The sequence below is a fragment of the Aedes aegypti genome, chromosome 2 (assembly GCF_002204515.2).
Source record: "Aedes aegypti strain LVP_AGWG chromosome 2, AaegL5.0 Primary Assembly, whole genome shotgun sequence".
In the NCBI taxonomy this organism is placed as follows: domain Eukaryota; kingdom Metazoa; phylum Arthropoda; class Insecta; order Diptera; family Culicidae; genus Aedes; species Aedes aegypti.
This window is the reverse complement of record NC_035108.1, coordinates 294,981,191-295,003,307: the sequence shown is the minus strand read 5'-3', so window position 1 is coordinate 295,003,307 and position 22,117 is coordinate 294,981,191. Positions and strand designations below refer to the sequence as shown.

The window sequence follows — 22,117 nt, the reverse complement described above, 5'->3', positions numbered from 1 at the left end:
CAATGCACCGTGAGATTAGTTCAAATTATTTTAAAGATAATTCTTCTTGTTGGCGTTACGTCCTCCCTGGGACAGAGCCTGCTTCTCAGCTCAGAGCTTTCTTTGCCAAAGTTGCCATTTTCGCATTCGTATATCATGTGGCAGGTACGATGATACTATATGCCCAGGGAAGTCAAAGAAATTTCCATTACGAAAAGATAACCACTCGGCTTAGGAAGGAATCCAGCCCTATGCTCAGATTTGATGGACTTTTTTTCATAATAACGGTCTGTCGGGGCACCGTAAGATTAGTTCAAATTATTTTAAAGATAGGGTAGGTGTACCAGTTATGGACATAATGGTTCCCTATTTCGCCATACGTGAAAACTGTCATGTCTTCAAATTTTGAAAATTTTTGTGTGTTGTAGTAGTTAGATTTTAGATAGATCTTGATGTTAAAACATTCAAAAAAATTAAAAATGTGAAAGTTATCAAAATTTCAAATATGGCCAAATAGGGAACCACTATGGCCATAACTGGTACATTTTTCCTACCTTGGATTACGATTTATGTCTAGATTTACGCAGCTAGTAGTCCTTGAAATCACTTTCACCACCTTCCATCAAATCATACATATATCCAATTATCCGAAAAGGTACCATCGGTCTGCATAATGTCTTCATATCGCATAAATTTACTGAAGCTGATTGACCTGGCCATCGGATCGCCAAACCCGGGATCTGTCAACTTCAATTTGCTGCATAAAATTCTGTACGTCCTGGCTCTACGTGACACTAGCGGAGGACTCTGTTGGCCCACGACAGAAACCGATGAAATCGAACTGTCACGCTCGGGAACCCTCATAAATCAAAAGCTACTTGATGAAGCCCTAAAAGATGGCGGCAGTACACGTTTAACCGTCCAACGAGTGACAAATCGGTCCGAAAATGACGAGGATAACCAGCATAACTGTAACCCTGTCTGTATCCGTATAGCCGGATCGAGAATCGTGATGCCTTCGCGGGGCAACAGTCAGCATTCAATTGGCCAACCGGAACGCATCGAGTCGCAAATGAGTGCCATGTCCACGATGGTTTCCGATCTGGAGGAACGAGTTGAGCAGATTTCCCTTAAGCCGAGCAATGCCTGCGAAAAGCAGTTGACCGAATTGCGAAGTCGCATCGAAGGTTTGGAAAAAGCGATAGAAAAGCCCGTATTAAAGCAAACTATGGACGGGCCACTGGAAATCGACGAGGACGAACTGAAACTGGAAATGGGAAAAATGTGGGATTCCATTCAAATTTTGACGGAGAAAATGAATACATTTCCGCGAATTGATGGAACCCATGGAAGCCCGGTGCAGATCGATGGAATTGAAAACGGTGAAACCGTACATCACAATTCCGGAGAACCACTCGCCCCGGAAATTGAGTCTAGGTGCGTATGGAATCTTTTATCTGGTTTGGCGTGATTGACATACCTAGTTTTAGAATGTATTTTTCATTTGTCAAGCAGTTATTGTTTCATGAGTATTTGATTCAAACCTCTTGTACTCAGCTCTAAGGGTATGCGATACAGTGTCTTACTGATTTTGACAACAAGACGTGAATTTTATTGCTGTTTGCATTTGACATGCAAATCTTGTCTGACTGTGCTTCAAATACGGTAACACAAAGTAACCAAAAGGTACTTAGCAACCTTTAGCACCCTTGTTCAATATCACCGCCAACCTAGCAGAGAAAATCAATCATTAACTTTGCCTTCCTTTGGTGTTTCTGCAATGGCAACTCCAAAACTACCCAGGTAACCACCAAGCACTAAAATAAGTCGCGCGAAAGACTGTTTACAGCATTTGACCTGCTTACTGCCTTATGGAAGCAGTTTGATTGCATAGCTGCCATAAATGAGCAGAAGCATTGCTAATTAAAATCTTCCTATTGTTAATAAGCATTTCAACTGCGTGGGCAACTTTTATTTCCAAGCAATCCAAATGCTGTTTCCTTGTTGTTTGAATGCAATGAAAGAGTAGTGCAGATTATGTGTTACTCATTTGACTTCACTTGTTGTCTCTCTCACACTCCCGTGCAAACATAGCAAACATGATTGCCGCGAAGAAAATCAGGTAGAGCGAAGCAATACTGTTATGCTTCATTGAAAAAAGCGCGATAGATCCACAATGTCATTAGCTAATTTTAATGACATGAATGAACATGAAATTTTTTCATCAGTTCGAATCGCAAAAACCGAATAGAACGAGTGCAGTTTTAAATGCTGGCTGGTTACTTGGGTAATCTTAACTTTCTGTAGAAACTGACTTCTAGAATTATGTACAAAGTTTCTGTAACTCGTACAGAAATGCCTCCATAAATATCTAACAGAAATCACCCACCAAAACTTTTACAAAATACTTTTCGTATTAGCTAATTGAAGATTACGAGGTTATTGGAAAACATGTTCAAGCATTTCAGACCATCAAACATCTTTGAGCACACATTGAGAAGTTTAAAAACTCTTACAAGCACAACAAGTACAAAATCAATCGTGATTAACACAGTACGGTAGAAGCACTGATTTTGGCCATTGTGTCGTTAATTATAGATATAGTGGATTAAGCACTGTTTTACAAAGCAAATCAGCGTGAATCATTTTGTGATTAGCAAATGTCGGTCACATAATAAAGCTACATTGGTTTGTTCAACCGAATTCATTCAATCAAAACTAATGTAAAAAAATCATTTTCCTTTAAAACTTTACTGCTGTACACCTAATTTGGCTAAGGTTTTCCAAATTTGGCCACTCTTACAGGAACTGTGTCAGGTGGAAATTTACTTTTCCATGCTCCCTGTTTACTCAGGTCGACACATTTGGGATGAGGCTATGGGTCTACCTAGCTTTCGCAGACGTATCCCATTCTTGCTGTCACTTGACCTGCGAGCCGATCCTCGCCAATGTCCTCACCTGCATAGTGCCTCTCCGCTGATAGCACTCGATAACTTTTCCCAGGGTGCTGCAAATCGGAAACATCCCACATACTGCCTTCGACGACGAAACGTGCTGTTGAGCTTGTCCTGATTGCACTTGGTTTGCAGTGTTGCACCTCAGGTCGGAACTCCGTATCTTCGTATCGCTAGCCAGAAGACGTCTCCTATTCCCTCCCACATGCATAGTCGACGTGGCGTTTGAAGTTCAGTGCTGGAAAAAGGCGAACATCTCTGCAGAACTGGAATAAAAACAAAACCAAATGCTCATGAGCGTCAGAGTGCTGCTTTACTCGCATCTGTCGTGCTCCCGAGTAATCGAAGCTAAAGTGATTCGTGATCGTGTTCGGAGCTGTTGTTACTGGCAACAGTTTCTGAAATTTAAACTATTTTACTTAGCGGACAGTTAAAGCCTCGGAGTTGGTCAGTCCCGAGACTACACTTGAAGCCAGGATAACAATCATGAGTATTAACTCTACAAGGACTGTTAAGTACTGGTAATTCAAGGACTAACGTGAATGCTGATTGTTAAGCAAATTTTCCAGCTTGATACGGTTTTGCTGCAAGCACAAAGCCCCTTTTTTCTAGTATTTTCTGAGACTAAACTAAAAGCGAAACAAGGATTGGACTAGAGTTCCGTTGCATGGTCAAATATCAGTAGTACCAATTTGGTTCCTCAGAAATTAAATCGATTATGTATGCTAAAGGGGCGCGCCTTCGCTGAGATGTAAGTTTCTATGAAGGGTATAAATAGCGGGACCCTTTCATCACATTAGATTTTCATCAGTCTCTGAGGATTCAAAACAAGAACTGTACAGAAATCTAGGCTTCATTACCTATCAATGGAAATGAAGTAATGCGACATGCACTATACACTAAGCATACGGGTAATGCCACAATACATCTAAATAATGGTCGCAGTGGCGCACCCGAAAACAAAAAAAATCAATGATCGCCGCTTTAAGTGTCATATTCGGCATTCCATTCGGTCCGGGGGCCTTTTTCACCTTCAATGCTTTTGTTGTTTCTACAAGTTCGTCATTGGAGATCTGACGATCCTTGGCGTTTGCTTCGAGGGAAGAGGCCCTCGACAATAACCCTCAGCTTTTCAACACACGTTCAACCAGCTTTGATGGACTCCTGACTTTCGCCATGACCACACAATACGCGTCTCACCATAGGTTGGCGACAGCTGCTCGGCATAATCGGCATGACTTCTACGTTCCTTGCTCTTCGGTAACGCCTCCTGGCTTTAGGGCAAGCAGCGTGGAGGGCGTTGAGTGCCTCGTTCCACCAGTACGCGAGACGTCGATCGTTGCGGGGCCCCCGTTTTTGTTGCATCATTGAATTCCATGTCCTTGCCATCGCTGTTGTCAGCATCCAAGTTCAGGGCATCGCTATCGGTGCGAAGTGCCCTGCCGGTCGCCAATTGTGTTCATTGCACTGCTGCAGTGTTCCGCTTGCCAATCCTGTGGCGTATCGCCTGGTGATCGCTATGGGTGTATTCTTCGTTCACTCTCAATTTCATATTACCTCATATTTTATTTATTTTGCCTCATATTTTATTTACCAACATCTTCAGTAAAAATACTGTACAGACTGTTCTTAAAAACTAAAAGCCAAACTATCAACGAATACAAAGAAAATCTAAACATAAGAGAACGCATGTTTCAACATTAAAAATTAATTCATACAAATTATACATATCAAATCCATTAAACAGCACACTATAAGAATAGAATCGATCAGAAAACTGGACAAACTTAATTATTTCATTTCAAAAATGACTGCAACAAATTTCGTAAACACACTAAACCGTTTGAAACTAGATATATCGGGATCAGCGGCCTGGTCGCCATGTTGTTACTGCGTGATCCTTGAATTCGCGGCATCTTATTCCTTTTGGCCAGCTGGATGAGTTCAAAGCCTCACTGCGGTACTTTCTATCGATGACTACCTTGTACGATACGAAGTCCATAGTTTAAACGTCCCTCCAAGGAGGTTTGAGGCAATTGATGGCATGAATATTTTCCACAGATATTGCTTCACTGATCATTTGTTTTACTTCTTCTTCGGTGACGTCATTTGCAATGTTCGAGATGTAAAGTTTGAAAGTTGTATTTTCTTCATCAGAATTATGCACACGTTTGGCAGTTGACACATCAGGCCAAACTTTAGTAGATGACAGAAGTGGAACTTTATCAGATACCGATGGCATTTCTGTATTCGATGTTGATTCGGATGTATTGAGCAATGATCCGATTGTTACATTCAGTTGATTCATCAAGTCGCTCATTTTAGCTATTTCGTTCGTAATACGATCAACACCTTTTTCAACGGGATTTTCTGGAACTCTCATTGAACTGACGATAGAACGAAAACGCACATTCTCTATTAACACTCGACAGTCGTCACACATAAACAAAACATTAGTATGCAGACAAACGCCGCACGGTGCCCCGACAGACCGTTATTATGCAAACAAATTGTCCATCAAATCTGAGCACAGGGCTCGATTCCTGAGGTCATTCTGCACCTCTGAGCCAATTTTTAAAAAAATCCCTAGGAGGTTTCTCGAGAAATCTTGATTTGCAGTTTTTGACTAAAAATTTCAATATAATCCATTTTAAAATTTCGCTATAGCACTGAAACTACCTACAAAAACGATCACGTGCTCCTGTTTTCAAATAAATGTGCTTAGAGAGCCAAGAATCAGCGTTTTATACAGGGTAAATTGGCAAAGATGTTTCATTTGGGCATGCTTGCATTCATCGTTGCTCTCTTTGCATTATTATTGAAAACTGATTTAGTTTTCCGAACACTTTACAGTGTTGTACGATAAACGATCGCAAGGTGTTTCGGCGAAGTTGTTATCAAAATAATGGATCTATGAAGTCAGATAAGCCTATATCAAGCAACAGTGTCCTTAAATTGGTTACGTAACCCGTAAAAAGAGATATTTTCAGTCAGAACACGTGTTTTTACTACACGGGAAACATTATTCTCAAGTAGCAATGAAAGCTGAACAGCAAGAGTATTTGCTGAACATTGGCCGATTAATGGTGTACAATTCTGAACACCTTGACAGCTCAACAATGATTTGAATGAAAGATTATTAAACATTCTTATTCAGCAGTATACTCAAAGCTGAATAATAGGTGAACAAACTATTTTCCATCTAGAGTTTGCAGTAAGCTTAAGGCAGAATAAAATCGTCAGAATTAGATGTTTATTAACTGAACAAAAGTGTATGGATGCTATGAACAGCTTTTGTTCCAACAAAGGCTGAATTGAATTAGTTATAAAAGCGTTTAAGCAGCTTCAAATATTTACCTCGGTTATCATACGTTACAAGTGTTATATGGCTCTTTAACAACTTCAACTACATCTCCATCAAGCACTGCCTCAGCGCCAACACATCTAAAGCTGCTTCTTTCTTTACATGCAACCATATACGTTTGGGTAAAGTAAATGACATTACAAGCTTATTCTAGTTGTCCATCTGTAAAATAGTGAAACCCTGCTTTACTGCTCTGCGATCGATTCCAATAAAGTGGTCGTCTGCAAAATCAAGGAGTATATGAGATAAAACGCAAAATTGATCAGGTAAATCGAAAATTCATCTCATTCTCAGTCAATGTAATTTTATTAAAAAATAAATAAACAAAATGGCTCCTCATCTACAAATTGTTTTTATCAGCTTTAAGTCTTTAATATTACCTACCACAGCTAGATTTTCGTTACTGAGTCGATGATGTTGATACATGAGCAGTACTTTATAGGGATTTTTTTGAGACTTTGTAAATCTTCGGACACTTGTGACATATGACAATCATGTTTCCCGTGTAGTTATAATCAGGGCTGTTCAATGTCATGGACTTCACGTGACTTTGACAATCAAATAATGCTAATATTATCCTTCCCCGTGTAAAAAGTCATCGGAAAATGTTTTTCCCTGTGACTTTTTCCGTGTTACTATTGGTTAGTGATATTTGCTGATGCTATATTTTGCATAGAAGAGTACAATGAGTAGTTGAAATTTTCCAAAGTTTTGACATTTAACATCACTGGTTATAATTCTGTGGCTGAGAATGTTGAACAGGATATTTTCTACGTCAAATGCTGAGAACAATACTCGGTGGAAAACTAGACGTAAACATCAAGAGTATTACCAGATGTACAAAGAAGCAAATTTTAGTAAGCAAAATAAATACGACGTACTTTGGTGGGCAGGTCACTTAGAGTGAAAGTCGAAAAACAATGTGTAAATTATTTGAATAAAAATAATTTAGCATTAAATATTTCACGTTTATCGAACGTAACATCAATTGAATATTGAAATTTTTTTCTTAGATTTCTTAGATTTCACACGTGTTCTGGCTACAAATATTTCTTTTTAAGTAACCAGTTTAGGAACACGCAAATGACATTTCTACACTGTTGCTTGATATAGGCTTATCTGACTTCATAGATCCATTATTTCCATCCATTTCGCCAAAACACCTCGCGATCGTTTATCTTACTACACTGAAAAGTGTTCGGAAAACTAAATCAGTTTTTAATAATAATGCTAAGAGAGCAACGATGAATGCAAGCATGCCCAAATGCAAATTTACCCTGTATAAAACGCTGATCCTTGGCTCTCTGAGCACATTTATTTAAAAACAGGAGCAAAAACTATTATACGAAAAAAATAGGCAAACTACAGTGAGCTGGTCATTTAGTGCGAATGCCGGAATAAAAAGTTGCATCCATCGACGGCTCCGTGCAAGACATCCGCATATGTTCATTCTGATATTAACGTGATCGTTTTTGTAGGTAGTTTCAGTGCTATAGCGAAATTTTAAATTGGATTATATTGAAATTTTAAGTCAAAAACTGCAAATCAAGATTTCTCGAGATTCCTCCTAGGGATTTTTTTAAAAATTGGCCCAGAGGTGCAGAATGACCTCAGGAATCGAGCCCTGTGCTCAGATTTGATGGACAATTTGTTTGCATAATAACGGTCTGTCGGGGCACCGTGGCCGGCTTCTTTATCGGTGAGTCCGGCGCAACTCGCATGGAACCTTCGAATGCTTTCGCAAAATCCTTCACAAACGACCAAGATTTCTCCAGAACCACAATCGTTTTTGCATTTATGACATATTTGTTCCATTTTGCCACACCCTGCACTGAAATGAATTTTATAGTAGAAACTACTGAATCCATGGTAAAATTAAGAACTGCACCAACGATTTTCAACCGACTACATTAATCTGTTAACTCTACCAGAACATAGTCAACATCACCACACAAGAAAATATTTGCGGTTTATTTAACCACAGTTGCAGTATTCATGACTAAAAACATTCTTGATTTGACAAGTTTGGCATTGTACTTTTGACCACACAGTGTTGTAAGGTGAGTGTCACGGATCGAAATACAATGCTATGTAGTCGAGACTACTATGGACATGGTCACTTTTACTGCACTGCTCAGTGATTTTTACCAGATTATAGTAAACTTAACAGATTTTTGTAGTCGGTTGAAAATCGTTGGTGCAATTCTTAATTCTACCATGGATTCAGTAGATTATACTACAAAATTTGTTTGCGTGTGTTCACATGCAGTATTCCGCTTCACAAGTAGATGGCGTGCGCTTGTTTATTCAGGTATACTTTGGTGAGTATGACTGAAGAGCGATGATGATGATGACCGTTTGTCTCGATGAGCAATCCACCAGGAAAAAGTTTTTGACTTTCAAACGTTTTCAGCACAAATAAGCATCTATTGCGCAATCCTTCAACATCCAACGGTACTAGGGAGCATCGGTTGCCTCGGCGGAAGGTGAGATTTAGATAAAACGTTCGGAAACACGCAGAAAAACGAAAAACGATCGGTGGTAAACAACACAGTCCACTACATCACGGGCAAACGAATTACTCGTCAGTGATGGACTACAAAATGTTTACATTTATAAAGTTTAATCACCGCATGACTTTATTATTATGAAAATTTATTGGCTTTTTTCGGTGAATACAATACCTATACTCAGAGTGAAAGCGAGTAACGAATGTAATGAAATGACAAGATGGATAGAATTGCAAGCGAGCGACGAGAGAAATGAATAGAAGTTGAAAATTTGTTTTAACAGAGGGCCATATGTGTGAACAACACAATCGAAACGACAAATCGTTGCCTAACGTCCTGGTTTTGAACGGCTAGATGTTGTAGTGTTAGTAGTGACCTGCACTGTTCGATTCTGTCCGGACCTTTACAGCTCGCCGCCGGGTGTCCGAAGTCCATGCACTTGAAGCATCACATCGGTGGCCTATCTGCTCGTGTGACGAGTCTCAGTGTGCATATCGATCACTCTATCAGTTTGTTCGCCGTGTCAACTGGTAGCCGAATCGTCGCTGACAGTGTTCGATCGTACGACTTCCTCAGACGAATCGCCATGGCCTCCTCTCCAAGACTGCATTGCTTACGCAGCTCCTCACTCACCTCGTCCACGGTTGTTATATCATCCAGATCTGCACTCAACAACTGCTTCCAGAGTAAAGACCCAAGCACAATGTGAGCGGCAGCGCGGTACAACGGCAAAACGGCAAGCCCATATTGAGCTACACTCTACTTGTCAAGTCAATGTTGAAAAGGAATAGATGGAATGATAAGTAAAGTGTAGATCAAGATGGGCATGCCATTTTGCCGTTGTACCACATTGCCGTTCACATTGTGCTTGGAGCCTAAGTGCTCTTACGTCCGCATAGTTCGCCAAAGATTTCACGACTAGCTCCTGATAGGTCGAGCTGTTGATCGCTAGGTCACTCTTCAGCTTAAATAGCATTTCCCCTTGCTGAGTGTGCTGCGTTCTGAACACGTTTTTCCGAGGTCCTTCAGGTTCGGATCGTCCTTAACTTTTCGAAGAATGTCTGCATACGTTGTTTGGACGTTTGCCTTAACAAGTATGAAATCCCCTGCGGGCGTCTCTTTGCATTCTTCGTCCCGTCATTTTTCTCTTTCTCTTTCTGTTTCTTTATTTTTAACTTTAGCGTTGACGACGGTTTGCCATCGTTCCTGTCCTTCACCGGCACACCCTTTTCTTGCTCGTTGCGCTGCTTTTTTGTGACTTCCTCTTCTCCTGGTGACTTTCTGTCTTTGTAGGTTTGTCACTTCGAACCTTCGGGGTCCTAAGCTTGTCAGCCACTCTATAACCTTTTTAGTGCCACTGCTCTCATCCTCAGAACTTTCTGCTCGTTCACAGAGGATTCGATGCTCGTCAGCTTGCTCTTGATCGTGGTATGCACATTGTGCCGGTCCTTGACGAACTGGATGAGCTCATCGACCTTATTCTTCACCTCCGTCAACCTCGAGTTTTCAGGTTGTTGCCCTCATTGAGCAGCGTTGTTGCTCGATTTCGGTGTGTACACTGCACAGTGGTCCAGGAATCAGTTTTACGTGGAAAGATGCATTTTGAGCTTTAGAATGAAACATTAGACAAAAACGTTCTTCTACAAAATTGTTTGTTTTAGTTGAGCCCTTTGTTTGGTGTTATTGAAAATTAGGGTGGACCACATTTTCATAGAAATTGTGTAATTAACTTTCTTATTTGTAGAAATTATATTATACATGCTTCAGTAAAGTTATAGACCATTCAATTTCAAGCAACTTTGCCAAAAAAAGTTTTTTTGTATCTCTTAAATTGACCGATTTAGAGCTTTTTTCCTGCAGTGACATAGGGTGGTCCGAACAAAACTGGTTTTCTGGCTCTAGAGTTCTCAATTCAATTTTCTCATCAAAGTAGTCTATGAAACACTTTTAGAGCATTAAAAAATGCGTAATTTGGTGAGTGAAGAAACTCGCTATCTCCTTCCGTTTAGGAGTTATTGTTGTTTTTCTCTCAAAAACATGCCTACTTTGATTGTGAATATCTCTGATTGGGGCAATCATAAAAAATATCTTTTGACGGCATTCAAAAAACAAAATAAAATTGTATCTCATATCAAAAAATTACAGATGTGTTATTTTTGTAACTCTAATAAAATGCCTTGAAAAACAAAGGATTTTAAGCAGAAAAACTTTAATAACGTTTGAACTAAAATAGATATCATCAATATTTTTGCATGAAAATTTGCGTTTTGTTAAGTTCTTATAGTCGTTCATAGACCGTTTTGACGAGAAATCTGAAATAAGAAAGATAGGGCTCTAAAACTATTTTTAAGATTTTAATAGTATGTATTTCTTTATTATTTTGCATTTTGAGCATGAAAATGAAATTTTAGACATAAATGGTCTTCTACAAAATTGTTTCTAAAAATGTAAGCTTTCATAATGTGTCATTTGAAACTAGGGTGGTCCACAAAATCACACATATCATATAATCATCTTTTTTATTTGCAAAAATACTGATATATGCCCTTAGACAAAGCGGTAGAACTTGAAATTTTGATCAACTTTGCCAAAAAAAGTTTTTCTGTAGCTCAAAATTTGACCAATCTAGAGCATTTTTTCCTCATCATCGCAGGGTGGTCCATCAAAAATAAGTTTTTTAACTCTAGTTTTTTTAATATTATTTTTTCGTCAAAGTCGTCTATGAACGACTTTTAGAACTTAACAAAACGCAAATTTTCATGCTAAAAGATTGTTAATATCTATTTTAGTTCAAAAGTTATTTAAGTTTTTGTGATAAAAAATGTTTGACTTTCAAGACGTTTTATTAGAGTCACAAAAATAACACATCTGTAATTTTTTGAAATGAGATACAATTTTGTTTTGTCTTTTGAATGCCTTCAAAAGATATTTTTTATGCTTGCCCCAATCAGAGATATTCACAATCAAAGTAGGCATGTTTTTGAGAGAAAAACAACAATAACTCCTAAACGGAAGGAGATAGCGAGTTTCTTTACTCATCAAATTACGCATTTTTTCAAGCTCTAAAAGTGTTTCATAGACTACTTTGATGAGAAATTTGAATTGAGAACTCTAGAGCCAGAAAACCAGTTTTGTTCGGACCACCCTATGTCACTGCAGGAAAAAAGCTCTAAATCGGTCAATTTAAGAGATACAAAAAAACTTTTTTTGGCAAAGTTGCTTGAAATTGAATGGTCTACAACTTTGCTGAAGCATGTATAATATAATTTCTACAAATAAGAAAGTTAGTTTAATTATTTCTATGAAAATGTGGTCCACCCTAATTTTCAATAAAACCAAACAAAGGGCTCAACTAATACAAACATCTTTGTAGAAGACCGTTTTTGTCTAATGTTTCATTCTAAAGCTCAAAATGCATCTTTCCGCGTAAAACTGATTCCTGGACCATAGTGCACTGGACTCTGAATCCCAAATCCTCCTTGTTGTCTTTGACGGATTTCACGCCAACTCGACAAAGGGATTGGCAGCACCCCTTCAGAATTCAATGAAACTTTCTGGGTGTGAAGACTATGTGAAACTAAGATACTTTACATACTTGTTTTTTTTTTTCAAAATTAATCTAGACTAACATTTGGCAAGGGTCAAAGTTTTTTTTTTTAACTTTTTTTTTATAAACCCGTATAATTCTAAAACGGTAAGACCTACAAAAAAGTATGGTATGGAGGACTGTTGTGAAATTTCCTGAAGTTTTAGAGCAGTGGTCCTCAGCCTAACTGCTTGGACGGGCCACTTCAATGGTTTCAAAACATGACACGGGCCGCAAGTTATGTAAGATCAGGGTAGACAATCTTTGCCTTCAAATGGAAAAAGTCGGCGACGAAGCTGAAGAAAGAATCGTCTGTCACTCAAGCGTTGGATGGCTATTTTCTGCAGTGATCCGTTACATAGGCTTTGTGTCATGACGAACAAATAAGCTTCCTTCGCTATGGTAGAATCTTTGTTCGGGAGCTCTGTGCTGACAAAATATCAATCTTATCGTCGACAGATTATAAGCTGTGTTGGAAAAATATAAAAATAAAGCACAAACAAAAAAACGCAAAAACGTTAAAACGCGATCTCTAAATCGTCAAGTCCACGCGCTTACTAACAGGGCTATTGTAGAACAATGAGGAAAGCGGGTTCAATTGTGATGGAATTCGTTATTTGGTGCGTAGCTAGCGAATATACAACAAACGCTTCCTTCTTTGAGAAAGGGGATCAGAAGGAACTAACATCGTTATTAACTATTTTGGATTGAAGTTGAAAACTTTCGTCAATGATGAAACACCGCCCATTCGGGCAGAGTTGAACACCTTTAGTCTTGTTTACGGCGGATCCAACTTTAGATTGAATCCTATTCGTTCGATTCCATGGCCCACTTTATTTTTCTGGCGTATTAGGGAATGAAAAACGGTTTTCGACCGAAGAAAAGTAGGAGTGATTATTGTGGAAGATGACGTTATTTTTATTTCATCACAATCAGTGTTGTTCAGACTCATTTCCCCGAAAATAACATTTTCCGAACTACGAAGCCCCGAACTACTACAACCATGCTCTATCCTCCTAAGATAGAAAAGCAGATGGTCAAGCTTGAGTACTGCACACAACATCGATCAATTTGGATCCCAGAGAGCCACAATTCAAGTTTCGGTGAAATGAAATGAGTGAGTGAGTGAGTGCGAATCATTTCATCGAAACTTGAATTGCGGCCCACCGAGATTGAAACTGTCGGATCCCATGTGCAACACTCAAGCCCAACCACCTCCCCCTCCATCTCAGGAATACAACGCACAGTTATAACAGTTCATGGCTTCACAATTCGAATTTCGGGGAAATGAGTCTGGTCAACACTGATCACAATTGCCAACACTGGTGAGGATTCATTTGAACGACTTTTTATGTGACTATAAAGATTTGTGCCTTTATAAACAGGAAGATTTATGGAATTTCCGGCAAAGTAGATGACATGAAATATCTTAATTCACAGAAATATCAATGATTCCTTCAATTTTGTGAATCTTTAAATATTTTCAAACAAGTCAAAATTCAAAACCTACCTAATACATTTATGAGAAATTACTGAGGTGTCCGGTCTCTTTTTTGAAGACTAGGATACATTGTAAAGCCATAAACGCTGAATGGTTCTGGGAAGTGAAGAATTTTTTGGAAGTTTGAGGCTATTTTGAAGCCCTTAGTCTGCCGATACATTTTTTTTATGTTAGACAAAATTCAAGCTATTCCTGAGCAAATGAACACAGTCCATACCTCATTATTTCCTGCTCGTCAATCAATTGTTGGCCATGTAGAAAAACAGACGAATGGCCCGTAATTTTAGTAGTCGGTTGCAAGAACATACAAATTCAACCGTTGTTATCAATAATTCACTACTTGCGGGCCACTTCACATTGCTATCCAAAATTTGTTCGCGGGCCGCACAAAACGGCCATTTCAGATTTTGATAGTTTTTAGGCAAAAAGTTTCGCAATTAAGTTTACTAAAAGTCGTCCATACATTGCGAATTGGGCATATTTAAGAGAAAAAAGTTTTTCTAACAACGAACTTTTCAAGTTTTCTAAGATTTTGTTCTAAACCGTCAAATATGATCGTTTTTTCAAGTGATAAATGAGTTTGAATCAGAAAATAGATTGTATTTTTATTGAGAATAGTTAAAAAACGAAATTATACAGTGGAGGACGGACCTGGTGTAGAGGTTAGAACACACGCCTCTCACGCCGAGGACCTGGTATCTAACCCCATCCCCGAGATAGTCACCAAAAATTTCAGTGACGGCTTCCTTCGGAAGGGAAGTAAAGCCGTTGGTCCCGAGATGAACTAGCTCATGGCTAAAAATCTCGTTAATAAAGACAGAAAAAAAGAAAAATTATACAGTGATTATGTTTTTTAAATGAATGGACTTCGCCTCTGCCTATGAGAAAATCAACTTCGTCTAACAATCCGACGGATTTTTATGGTTTGAAAGATATCACAACAATATTGCAAACATTGAAAAGTAATAACCTTATCCACACCCCATTAAATTCTTTTCTAGAAAAAGTTTTATAAAAAAAAACTTACTAAACGTACACTCTTAAAAATAATGGAAATTACTGTGGACGTAATTCTGAATGACACATGATGTAAGTGATGGAACGACACAAAAATGTGTCCTTGAAGATGTATTGAACAAAAAATGTAATTTTACATGTTAAAGGACACGAAAACAATTGAACTGTGATCGGCATTTCCCGAATCAGACAATAAAGTATTTTAAATTCGACTCAAATTTATGTCATTTGGCTCGCTTCTTTTATGTGCATCCTTAAAGACGTAAATCACACGATTTTTTTCGTAGTGTGTACCTGCGTTACACGCCACATTAATAGGAAATAATGAATATGTTTGTATTGTTAATTACCTAAAATGTCCGTTAACGACCTCAGGTCAACAACCACCGTGTGAGTGTATAGAAAGAAAGGTATTTAACTTACAATTGTCGTTCTACCTATGCAGATAACTATTTAAGCTTGATGTCAATAAAACTCTTCATTTTATCCACAAGATTTATCGCGCATTCAAATTTCGACAAACAATCTTAAGTGCAGGCGTAGCCAGTTACGAAACTTCTCACCAACAATGATCGAAAACATACGTGCTATGAGATCCCAGACAACCAGAAGTCGCATGAAAGTTCACGTAATAACTCGTTTATTCATGCAAACTATAGCAAAACCGCAAAACACGGTGGATAAAATCGTCAGATTGATGAGTTTCCTCACATAAAAAGCTTTTTTCTGAGTTCATTTGTACATTTGATTTCGTCCCGTACACTCGTACAAAGTAAGTCAAATGAATCCGTAGCAGCTGTCAAATCAACGTTTGTTATCATAGGATAAGTCGCATAAGATCACAGGTTAGTTCGGTTGAAAATTTACACTCTCGCATTGTATGCTACTATTCATCACATAACATATGCACGTACATCGCCTCCACTTTTGTACGTAGAAGGCCTTTTCGCGACATCTTATAAGTGAAATTTTGCACATACAAAGCCTCCAGGTCATTTCATTTTGGTTGTCTGGGATATAGTCATCAGCTTTATGAAACGATGCATATTTGTGAGTCATGCCGCTTAGTGATCAGGCTCTACAGAAGTCCGCCTAAGAAAAAACGACGTTCGGATGGAGGCGAAATGATGGATTCAGATGGAGCTGCACTGCTCCTAAAGGCATAACTGTCCCACACAGTTCGAACGAAACGTGTAAATTTCTGAGACATATAATGCACATAATTGGAGCGTGGTATATAATGGATATTTACATGATATGTCATGTAAACTTCAATTATATATCATGTAATCCAGCAGGATTCTGAGTGATTACATGACATATAACATAAATTTACATGATTCCTGACTTAAATTTACATGACGTCATGTTTACATCGCACAAATGAAGTTTACATGACGTGTAATCTTCATTATTTTTAACTGTGCATATGGAATAAGCAGGCATTGAGATAATAGCGCTCAAAGTTTGAAATTTGTTTTCTCATACAAATTTTTATAATTTGCTAGTACATTTCTGCACGCCTTATTCATTTAGCACCACCGCACAGATTACACATTTGCTTTTATTGATCAGCAAAAAATATAAACTTGAACATAATTCACGTTTTGCAGTTGCTATTTGGGTTGAAAGTTTATTTAAAAAAAACTGTTATGCCTTTATTTTTCAATAAGCCATTTTACGAGACGTTCGAATGACGTTTTCTGGCGGGCCGCTCATTGTTGTTGTTGAAAAAACTAGCATGATATCTGAATGGCGCTGGTCACATTTTTGTTGCCGATGACTTCCCCGTCTCTTTCAGCGCATGTTTCTGCCCGGTTTACATGTATTACAGGTAACGTAGATGAAAAATATCTTCCCTGCCTACTGATTTAAATTTTACATGCGAACATTAAAAACTTTGTTGCATTGCCACCAGCACCATTATTGAATATGCTCCTTCCAAATGTAGCGCTAGAAGAAACGTAAATAAATCGGCCCGCCAGAAACTTTCAAAGCTGGTAAACAAACGGAAACCATATGATTCGAAACGTCTCATAAAATGGCTTATATGGGACTGCACCTAGCTCATATTTTTTCCGCAGCAACTCCTTATAAAAAAAAAATCAAGTAAATACATGGATTGGAAGCAGAGTGGCACTTTTTTGAAACAGCCCACGGCAAAGGCCCCTATGACGCTATTGGTGGCACTCTCAAGTGAATGGCAAAAAGAGCAATCACCAAAAAAAGACCATCTTCGCGAGTCTCGTCTGAGACAATACTTTTCACTTTTGCAGCCATAAAAACGGTGGGCTGCATTTGACGTTTCGTGACAATCTGGGCTGCATATGACGTTGATATTTTTCCTCTTCGCGAGTCTCTTTCAGGTTGGAAGTAGTCCATAATGTGGCCTTCATAATGCCCATGGTGATGTTTGCAAGCAGTGACGCCATGCTAGAGTTGACCGGCCCCTTATGGGGTGCTAAGTTCAGAGTCAGATCGGCGCTAGTCAGGAAAGGTTCAAATGAATAATAAAACACCAAAGGTTGAAAACTTGTTTCTTTGTTGTACAAAAAATTATGTTTGCATTGGTTACACTCGCCATATACGTCAAAATAGTAGAACATGATTTAGAAAATCGTTCATTTTATAGGGTAAATACCATTGCTCACCTAGTTTCTGTAGCTTATCTTACGCAATTTTTCCTCAGCTTTTTGATGGTGATCTCAGAATTCAAAACTAGCGGTGCGCTAATGGTGAAAAAAGGATTTTTCTAACAAAATTCAAGATGGCGCCATTTTTTTTTTCAAGTTTAAATGAAAGCTATATCCTTTCTCTATATGATGTCTCTAAGTTTGCTATGTGTTCCAAGCGAAATATGAGACATATCACGTGAAGAAACACCCAAGATTTATTAAAAAAAAATGGGTTTTTTTCGCAAACTGTTTAGCTAGCTGCCGTACGAGGGGTTCACCAATTTGAGAAAACGGAAAGGATCACCCTTAAGTTTTATCGCAAACTAGCGATCAGTGACATAAAATTAGAATTCTAACGATGGGTGCCGATGGCGGCCTGGTTTCAGCGAGAATTGCTCATTTAATATATTTTAACCCTCGACGACGATACGCAGAGAGAATAGACACCAACTAAATGTTAAATTTGAAACATTCATTTATATGCATAATTTCGTGGTGCTTCGTGGAAATGGGAAATCAGTGTGGTCACGGTGTGTTTCGTAGAGCAAGTTTATTACAAAAAAATAGGTAAGTCTGAAACTTCTCCACAATAAAGTCTAGGTTTCTCGCGTTCATTTGCTGCTAAAACCAAAATAATCGGTCGGGGGGTCCAGAGTAATTTTTTTTTGTTTGATTTCGAGAGACTTGCACATATGTTTGAATTTGCCTATTTATGTGTTTATGTACATTGGGGCGGTTCAAAATTAAAAAACTGTTTGAGAATTCAATCTCACATATGTTCCTTACTATCCTTACTATAAAAAAAGTGTTCTGTGAAATTCGCGGCTTTCTAGGTGGTGATTTAAGGTGGCCCAAAGACAATGTAGGTTTATATGGAAATTACTATGAAGAAATTTTGAGGTATGTTCCAAACACGCTTGTACTGTAAGTACAAACTTATTATCCCATTGTAAAAGCTCATTCTTGAAACCATAATAAAGCAATTTGCTGAAGAGAGAAATTCAATTCGACAGATAGCAGAAGAGATATTCATGAGTTTGTTTGCTTTTATTTAGCTTAACCCCTCTACCGGCAGCTTCATTTTTTAAGCACAAAAATATATTTGAATCGCGATAACTCTTTTGTTTCTGTATATTTTTCCACCATTTTTTCACAACTTCTCAAAAAACTCTTCTACTTTTGGAATCTATGTCGGTATTGACCATTGGTCAACTTGTTTTAAAAATATTTCGGTGTTCCTTGGGGGACCGACACTTCCCATATAAAATTTCAATATGATGTTTTAAGAAGTTTTCACGGCTAGAGTGGTACCAAAAACATAAAAGCGCATTGCTCAAAAACAGTTACACCGATTTGTTTAATTTCTTCACAATAGACTTTCATCAAAGTTTAGTTTTGAAAAGCGAATAACCGAATATGAGAAAAAATCTGTAGCCAGAGATAATTACGAGAGTTATGGCTATGCGTCGGCCCCCCAAGGAATTTTGGAATATCTCCGAATATAGATGACCAATGCTCAAAACCGATACTGATTCTGAAAATAAGAGAGTTTTTTTGAGAAGTTGTAGAATTTTTTCAAAAATATTGAGAAACAAAAAAGTAATCGCGATTTGAATATTTTGAAAAAATGAAGCTGCCGGAAGAGAGGTTAATATGGGGTTATAGTGCTGCAAACAAGTACAAAAATCCCAAACCCATTTTAGCCTCATGATGTTAGTTTCTGATCTTTTCATAAGCACTGTGCCATAAAGAAAGTAACATAAAAAATATAAGATTTGAAACTTCTCAAATACCATCCAAATTAGCGTATTTTTCAGCACCATGGGCAAGTATATTACATGCCTTACAACAAGGTTTATCACATGCGAAGCCCTAGTAGAATAGTTCGAATAACTCAAATTGTGTTGTTTGAAAGGCGGATAAGTCACTTTTGTAACGAGTAAAAAGAAAAATCTCGCATAATTTATGATCTCGTCCTAAAAGCCATAGCTTGTTATTACTGAGCAAACGAATAGATTTACACTTTATTTCACAATGCTACGACGAAGAGAAGATCCTCCTCTGTCTCCCAGCGGTGACAGTTTTTATTTTGGTCCGTTTATCTGCTTAATAACAACGAGCTATACACTCGGTTATCAATGGTTTTAAGGTGAAGATGAATCGAAGCCAAAGTTCAAATTTTCAAGAGCACGGATCTGGAGAACCAAACATCCCTTTAAGCTGAAAACCTAATCGATTGGTCACCACCAGCTAGTGACCAATCGATTAAGTTTTCAACTTAAACTGACGTTTGGTTCTCCAGATCCGTGCTCTTGAAAATTTGAAGTTTGGCTTCGATTCATCTTCACCTTAAGGGTGAATATACATAGAAGCAAAACCTCGAATTTTCAAAAGCACAAGTCTAGAGAAGCAGACAACCGGTAACTCACTGGTCACTCGCTAGTGGCGACTAATCAATAAAATGTTCAACGCAAAAGGTTGTCAGGTTCTCAAGATACAAATCTACAAACAAGCTCTTGAAAATTCGAGGTTTGATATCGATGCATCTTCACCTATTAAAAAAATTTCCTAATAACTTCATACATCATTATGACCAATATAAGTACGATTTTCAAGGTTTTTCGTGGACAATAACTAAAATGACGTTTGAGACAGTTTTGCAATTATGCGTATATCATATGTCATATATGTTTATTACAGCTCTTTTGAGCAAGAACAACTTTACCTTCCAAGCCAAGGTGTTCAAATGGTTTGATCTTGCAGTTTGTCCCGTATCTATGTTCAATGCAATGTTTGTCGGTAAAAAAAACACATATTCATGAATACTTCACACAAAACAAAACAAAATGTTCTGGACCCCCCGACCGATTATTTTGATTTTAGTCGCAAATGAAAGAGCAAAGTCTAATTGATTTTAGTTCGAAATTTCAGACTTACCTATTTTTTTGTAATAAAGCTACTCCACAAAGACACCGTGTGGTTACAATTGAATGCAAGCTGAAACTCAATGTGGGTTCAATAATTGCTAAATGTCACATCACGGTACATAAAGAGAATACCATTAAAAATTTATTTCAGATGGGTGTGATTAATGATGGTGTTTAACTTACTTGCAGCCCTGCCGACAAACCAGAAACAGACAATATTGTGCCAATTGACTCCCACATGGCAGAAATAGTCCATTCCATCGAATCGCAGATTCACGATTTGGAACTCAAATTGCAATCTATGTATGAAGAAATCAAATCCTCAAACAAACCAATTGATTCGATAGCAGTTACTAACGAAGCTCCGGAATCACCTCAAATAGCGGATCAGTTTGCCTTAATTGAGCAAAAATTTACTACGAAAATTGGACAAATAGAACACTTGATTAAGCGTCTATTCCAGGAGAAGGCCGATGATGCTGCAATCGAGTCCCGCATTCGACAATCTGTTCGATTAAGTTTTGATATTTCCAATCGAGTTAGTTACATTCCACTTGATGAGTTACCATTTCAACGGCGCGAGGACCACAGCGAAAGCCTGTCTACGGTGAAGGATCAACTCGAAGCTACGCAGAAAGAACTTTTGACGTTACGCGAAATGATCCAATCGATGACCAATCAGCATAACTTACTCTCCGTCATAAACAAAAATAGCGAAAAAATTAAACAGCTACATGTGCAATTAGAAACATTTAGGAAAGCGCACCCCATCGAACCGGAAAAAGCTGCCGGGACAAAGCTGAAGCCCCTGATGGACTTACGATGCATTTCCTGCAACCGCGCTGTTGCGATGGACCGTTGCGATGAGATAATCCCCAAACCTCCGCTTTTGAGTGTGACTCGTGTGGTGAAGCCGAATCTACTTAGGGAACTGCACGAAGTGCACAAAAGCATGGAGCACCATGAGACAGTAGGGGAAACTGTTGGACATATGGCGCATTTGGAAAACATCTACCGCTCGCTAGGGGCAGCTAAAATAAAATATGATAAAAAATGATAAAATATTCAACATCAATGTTTTCAACAGAATGTATTAGTGACAGGCGGTAGATCTACTAATCGAGAAAATTGACAGTTTACGCTTGAATTCTGCATAACAATTATTTGAACAAGTATTAAATGGAAAATATCTAAACACACAAACGGTAAAGAAAATACCAACAAACACTGTATTGAATTCAAAAATGCTCAGAAAATTTGGAAAAGCTTTCGCAGCTTAGTAAAAATGTATCATAGCACAGAGGACTTTTGTTAAAAAAAGTCCAATATCTCTGGGTGCTGCTAAGGTAGAGTTTTCCCGCAAAAGAAATATTTTCTAATGGAAAATTGAAGTGAGATTCATAGCACGTGATTTATTTTTCACACGGGTTTCACGAATTGAAATCCATTTCAACCTATTTTAATGAATATAATAAATTCATAAATCAATATCTTTGGATTCCACTGGGAAAGCATCGATCTTTTTTTACCACAGAAGAAAAAAAATCATGGGAAAAACGATAGTGAGGTGAGTATTCATAGCACGTGAGTTTTTCGTATTATTT

At 38.1% G+C, this 22,117-nt stretch overlaps 1 protein-coding gene across 1 annotated transcript; it reads left to right on the top strand.

Moving 5' to 3' along the window:
• Positions 1–539: 539 nt before the first annotated feature.
• On the top strand, positions 540–22,001 carry LOC110676664. Its single transcript, XM_021845426.1, has 2 exons — positions 540–1,416; positions 20,703–22,001. Exons 1-2 carry the CDS (start codon positions 653–655, stop codon positions 21,568–21,570), a joined length of 1,632 nt encoding a protein of 543 aa, XP_021701118.1. The 5' UTR covers positions 540–652; the 3' UTR covers positions 21,571–22,001.
• The last annotated feature ends 116 nt before the right edge of the window (positions 22,002–22,117 follow it).

Coding starts and splice junctions, on each gene's coding strand:
- LOC110676664 (XM_021845426.1), top strand. CDS start 653: ATGTCTTCATATCGCATAAATTTACTGAAGCTGATTGACCTGGCCATC. Junction 1,417..20,702: donor GCCCCGGAAATTGAGTCTAG/GTGCGTATGGAA, acceptor ACTTACTTGCAG/CCCTGCCGACAAACCAGAAA.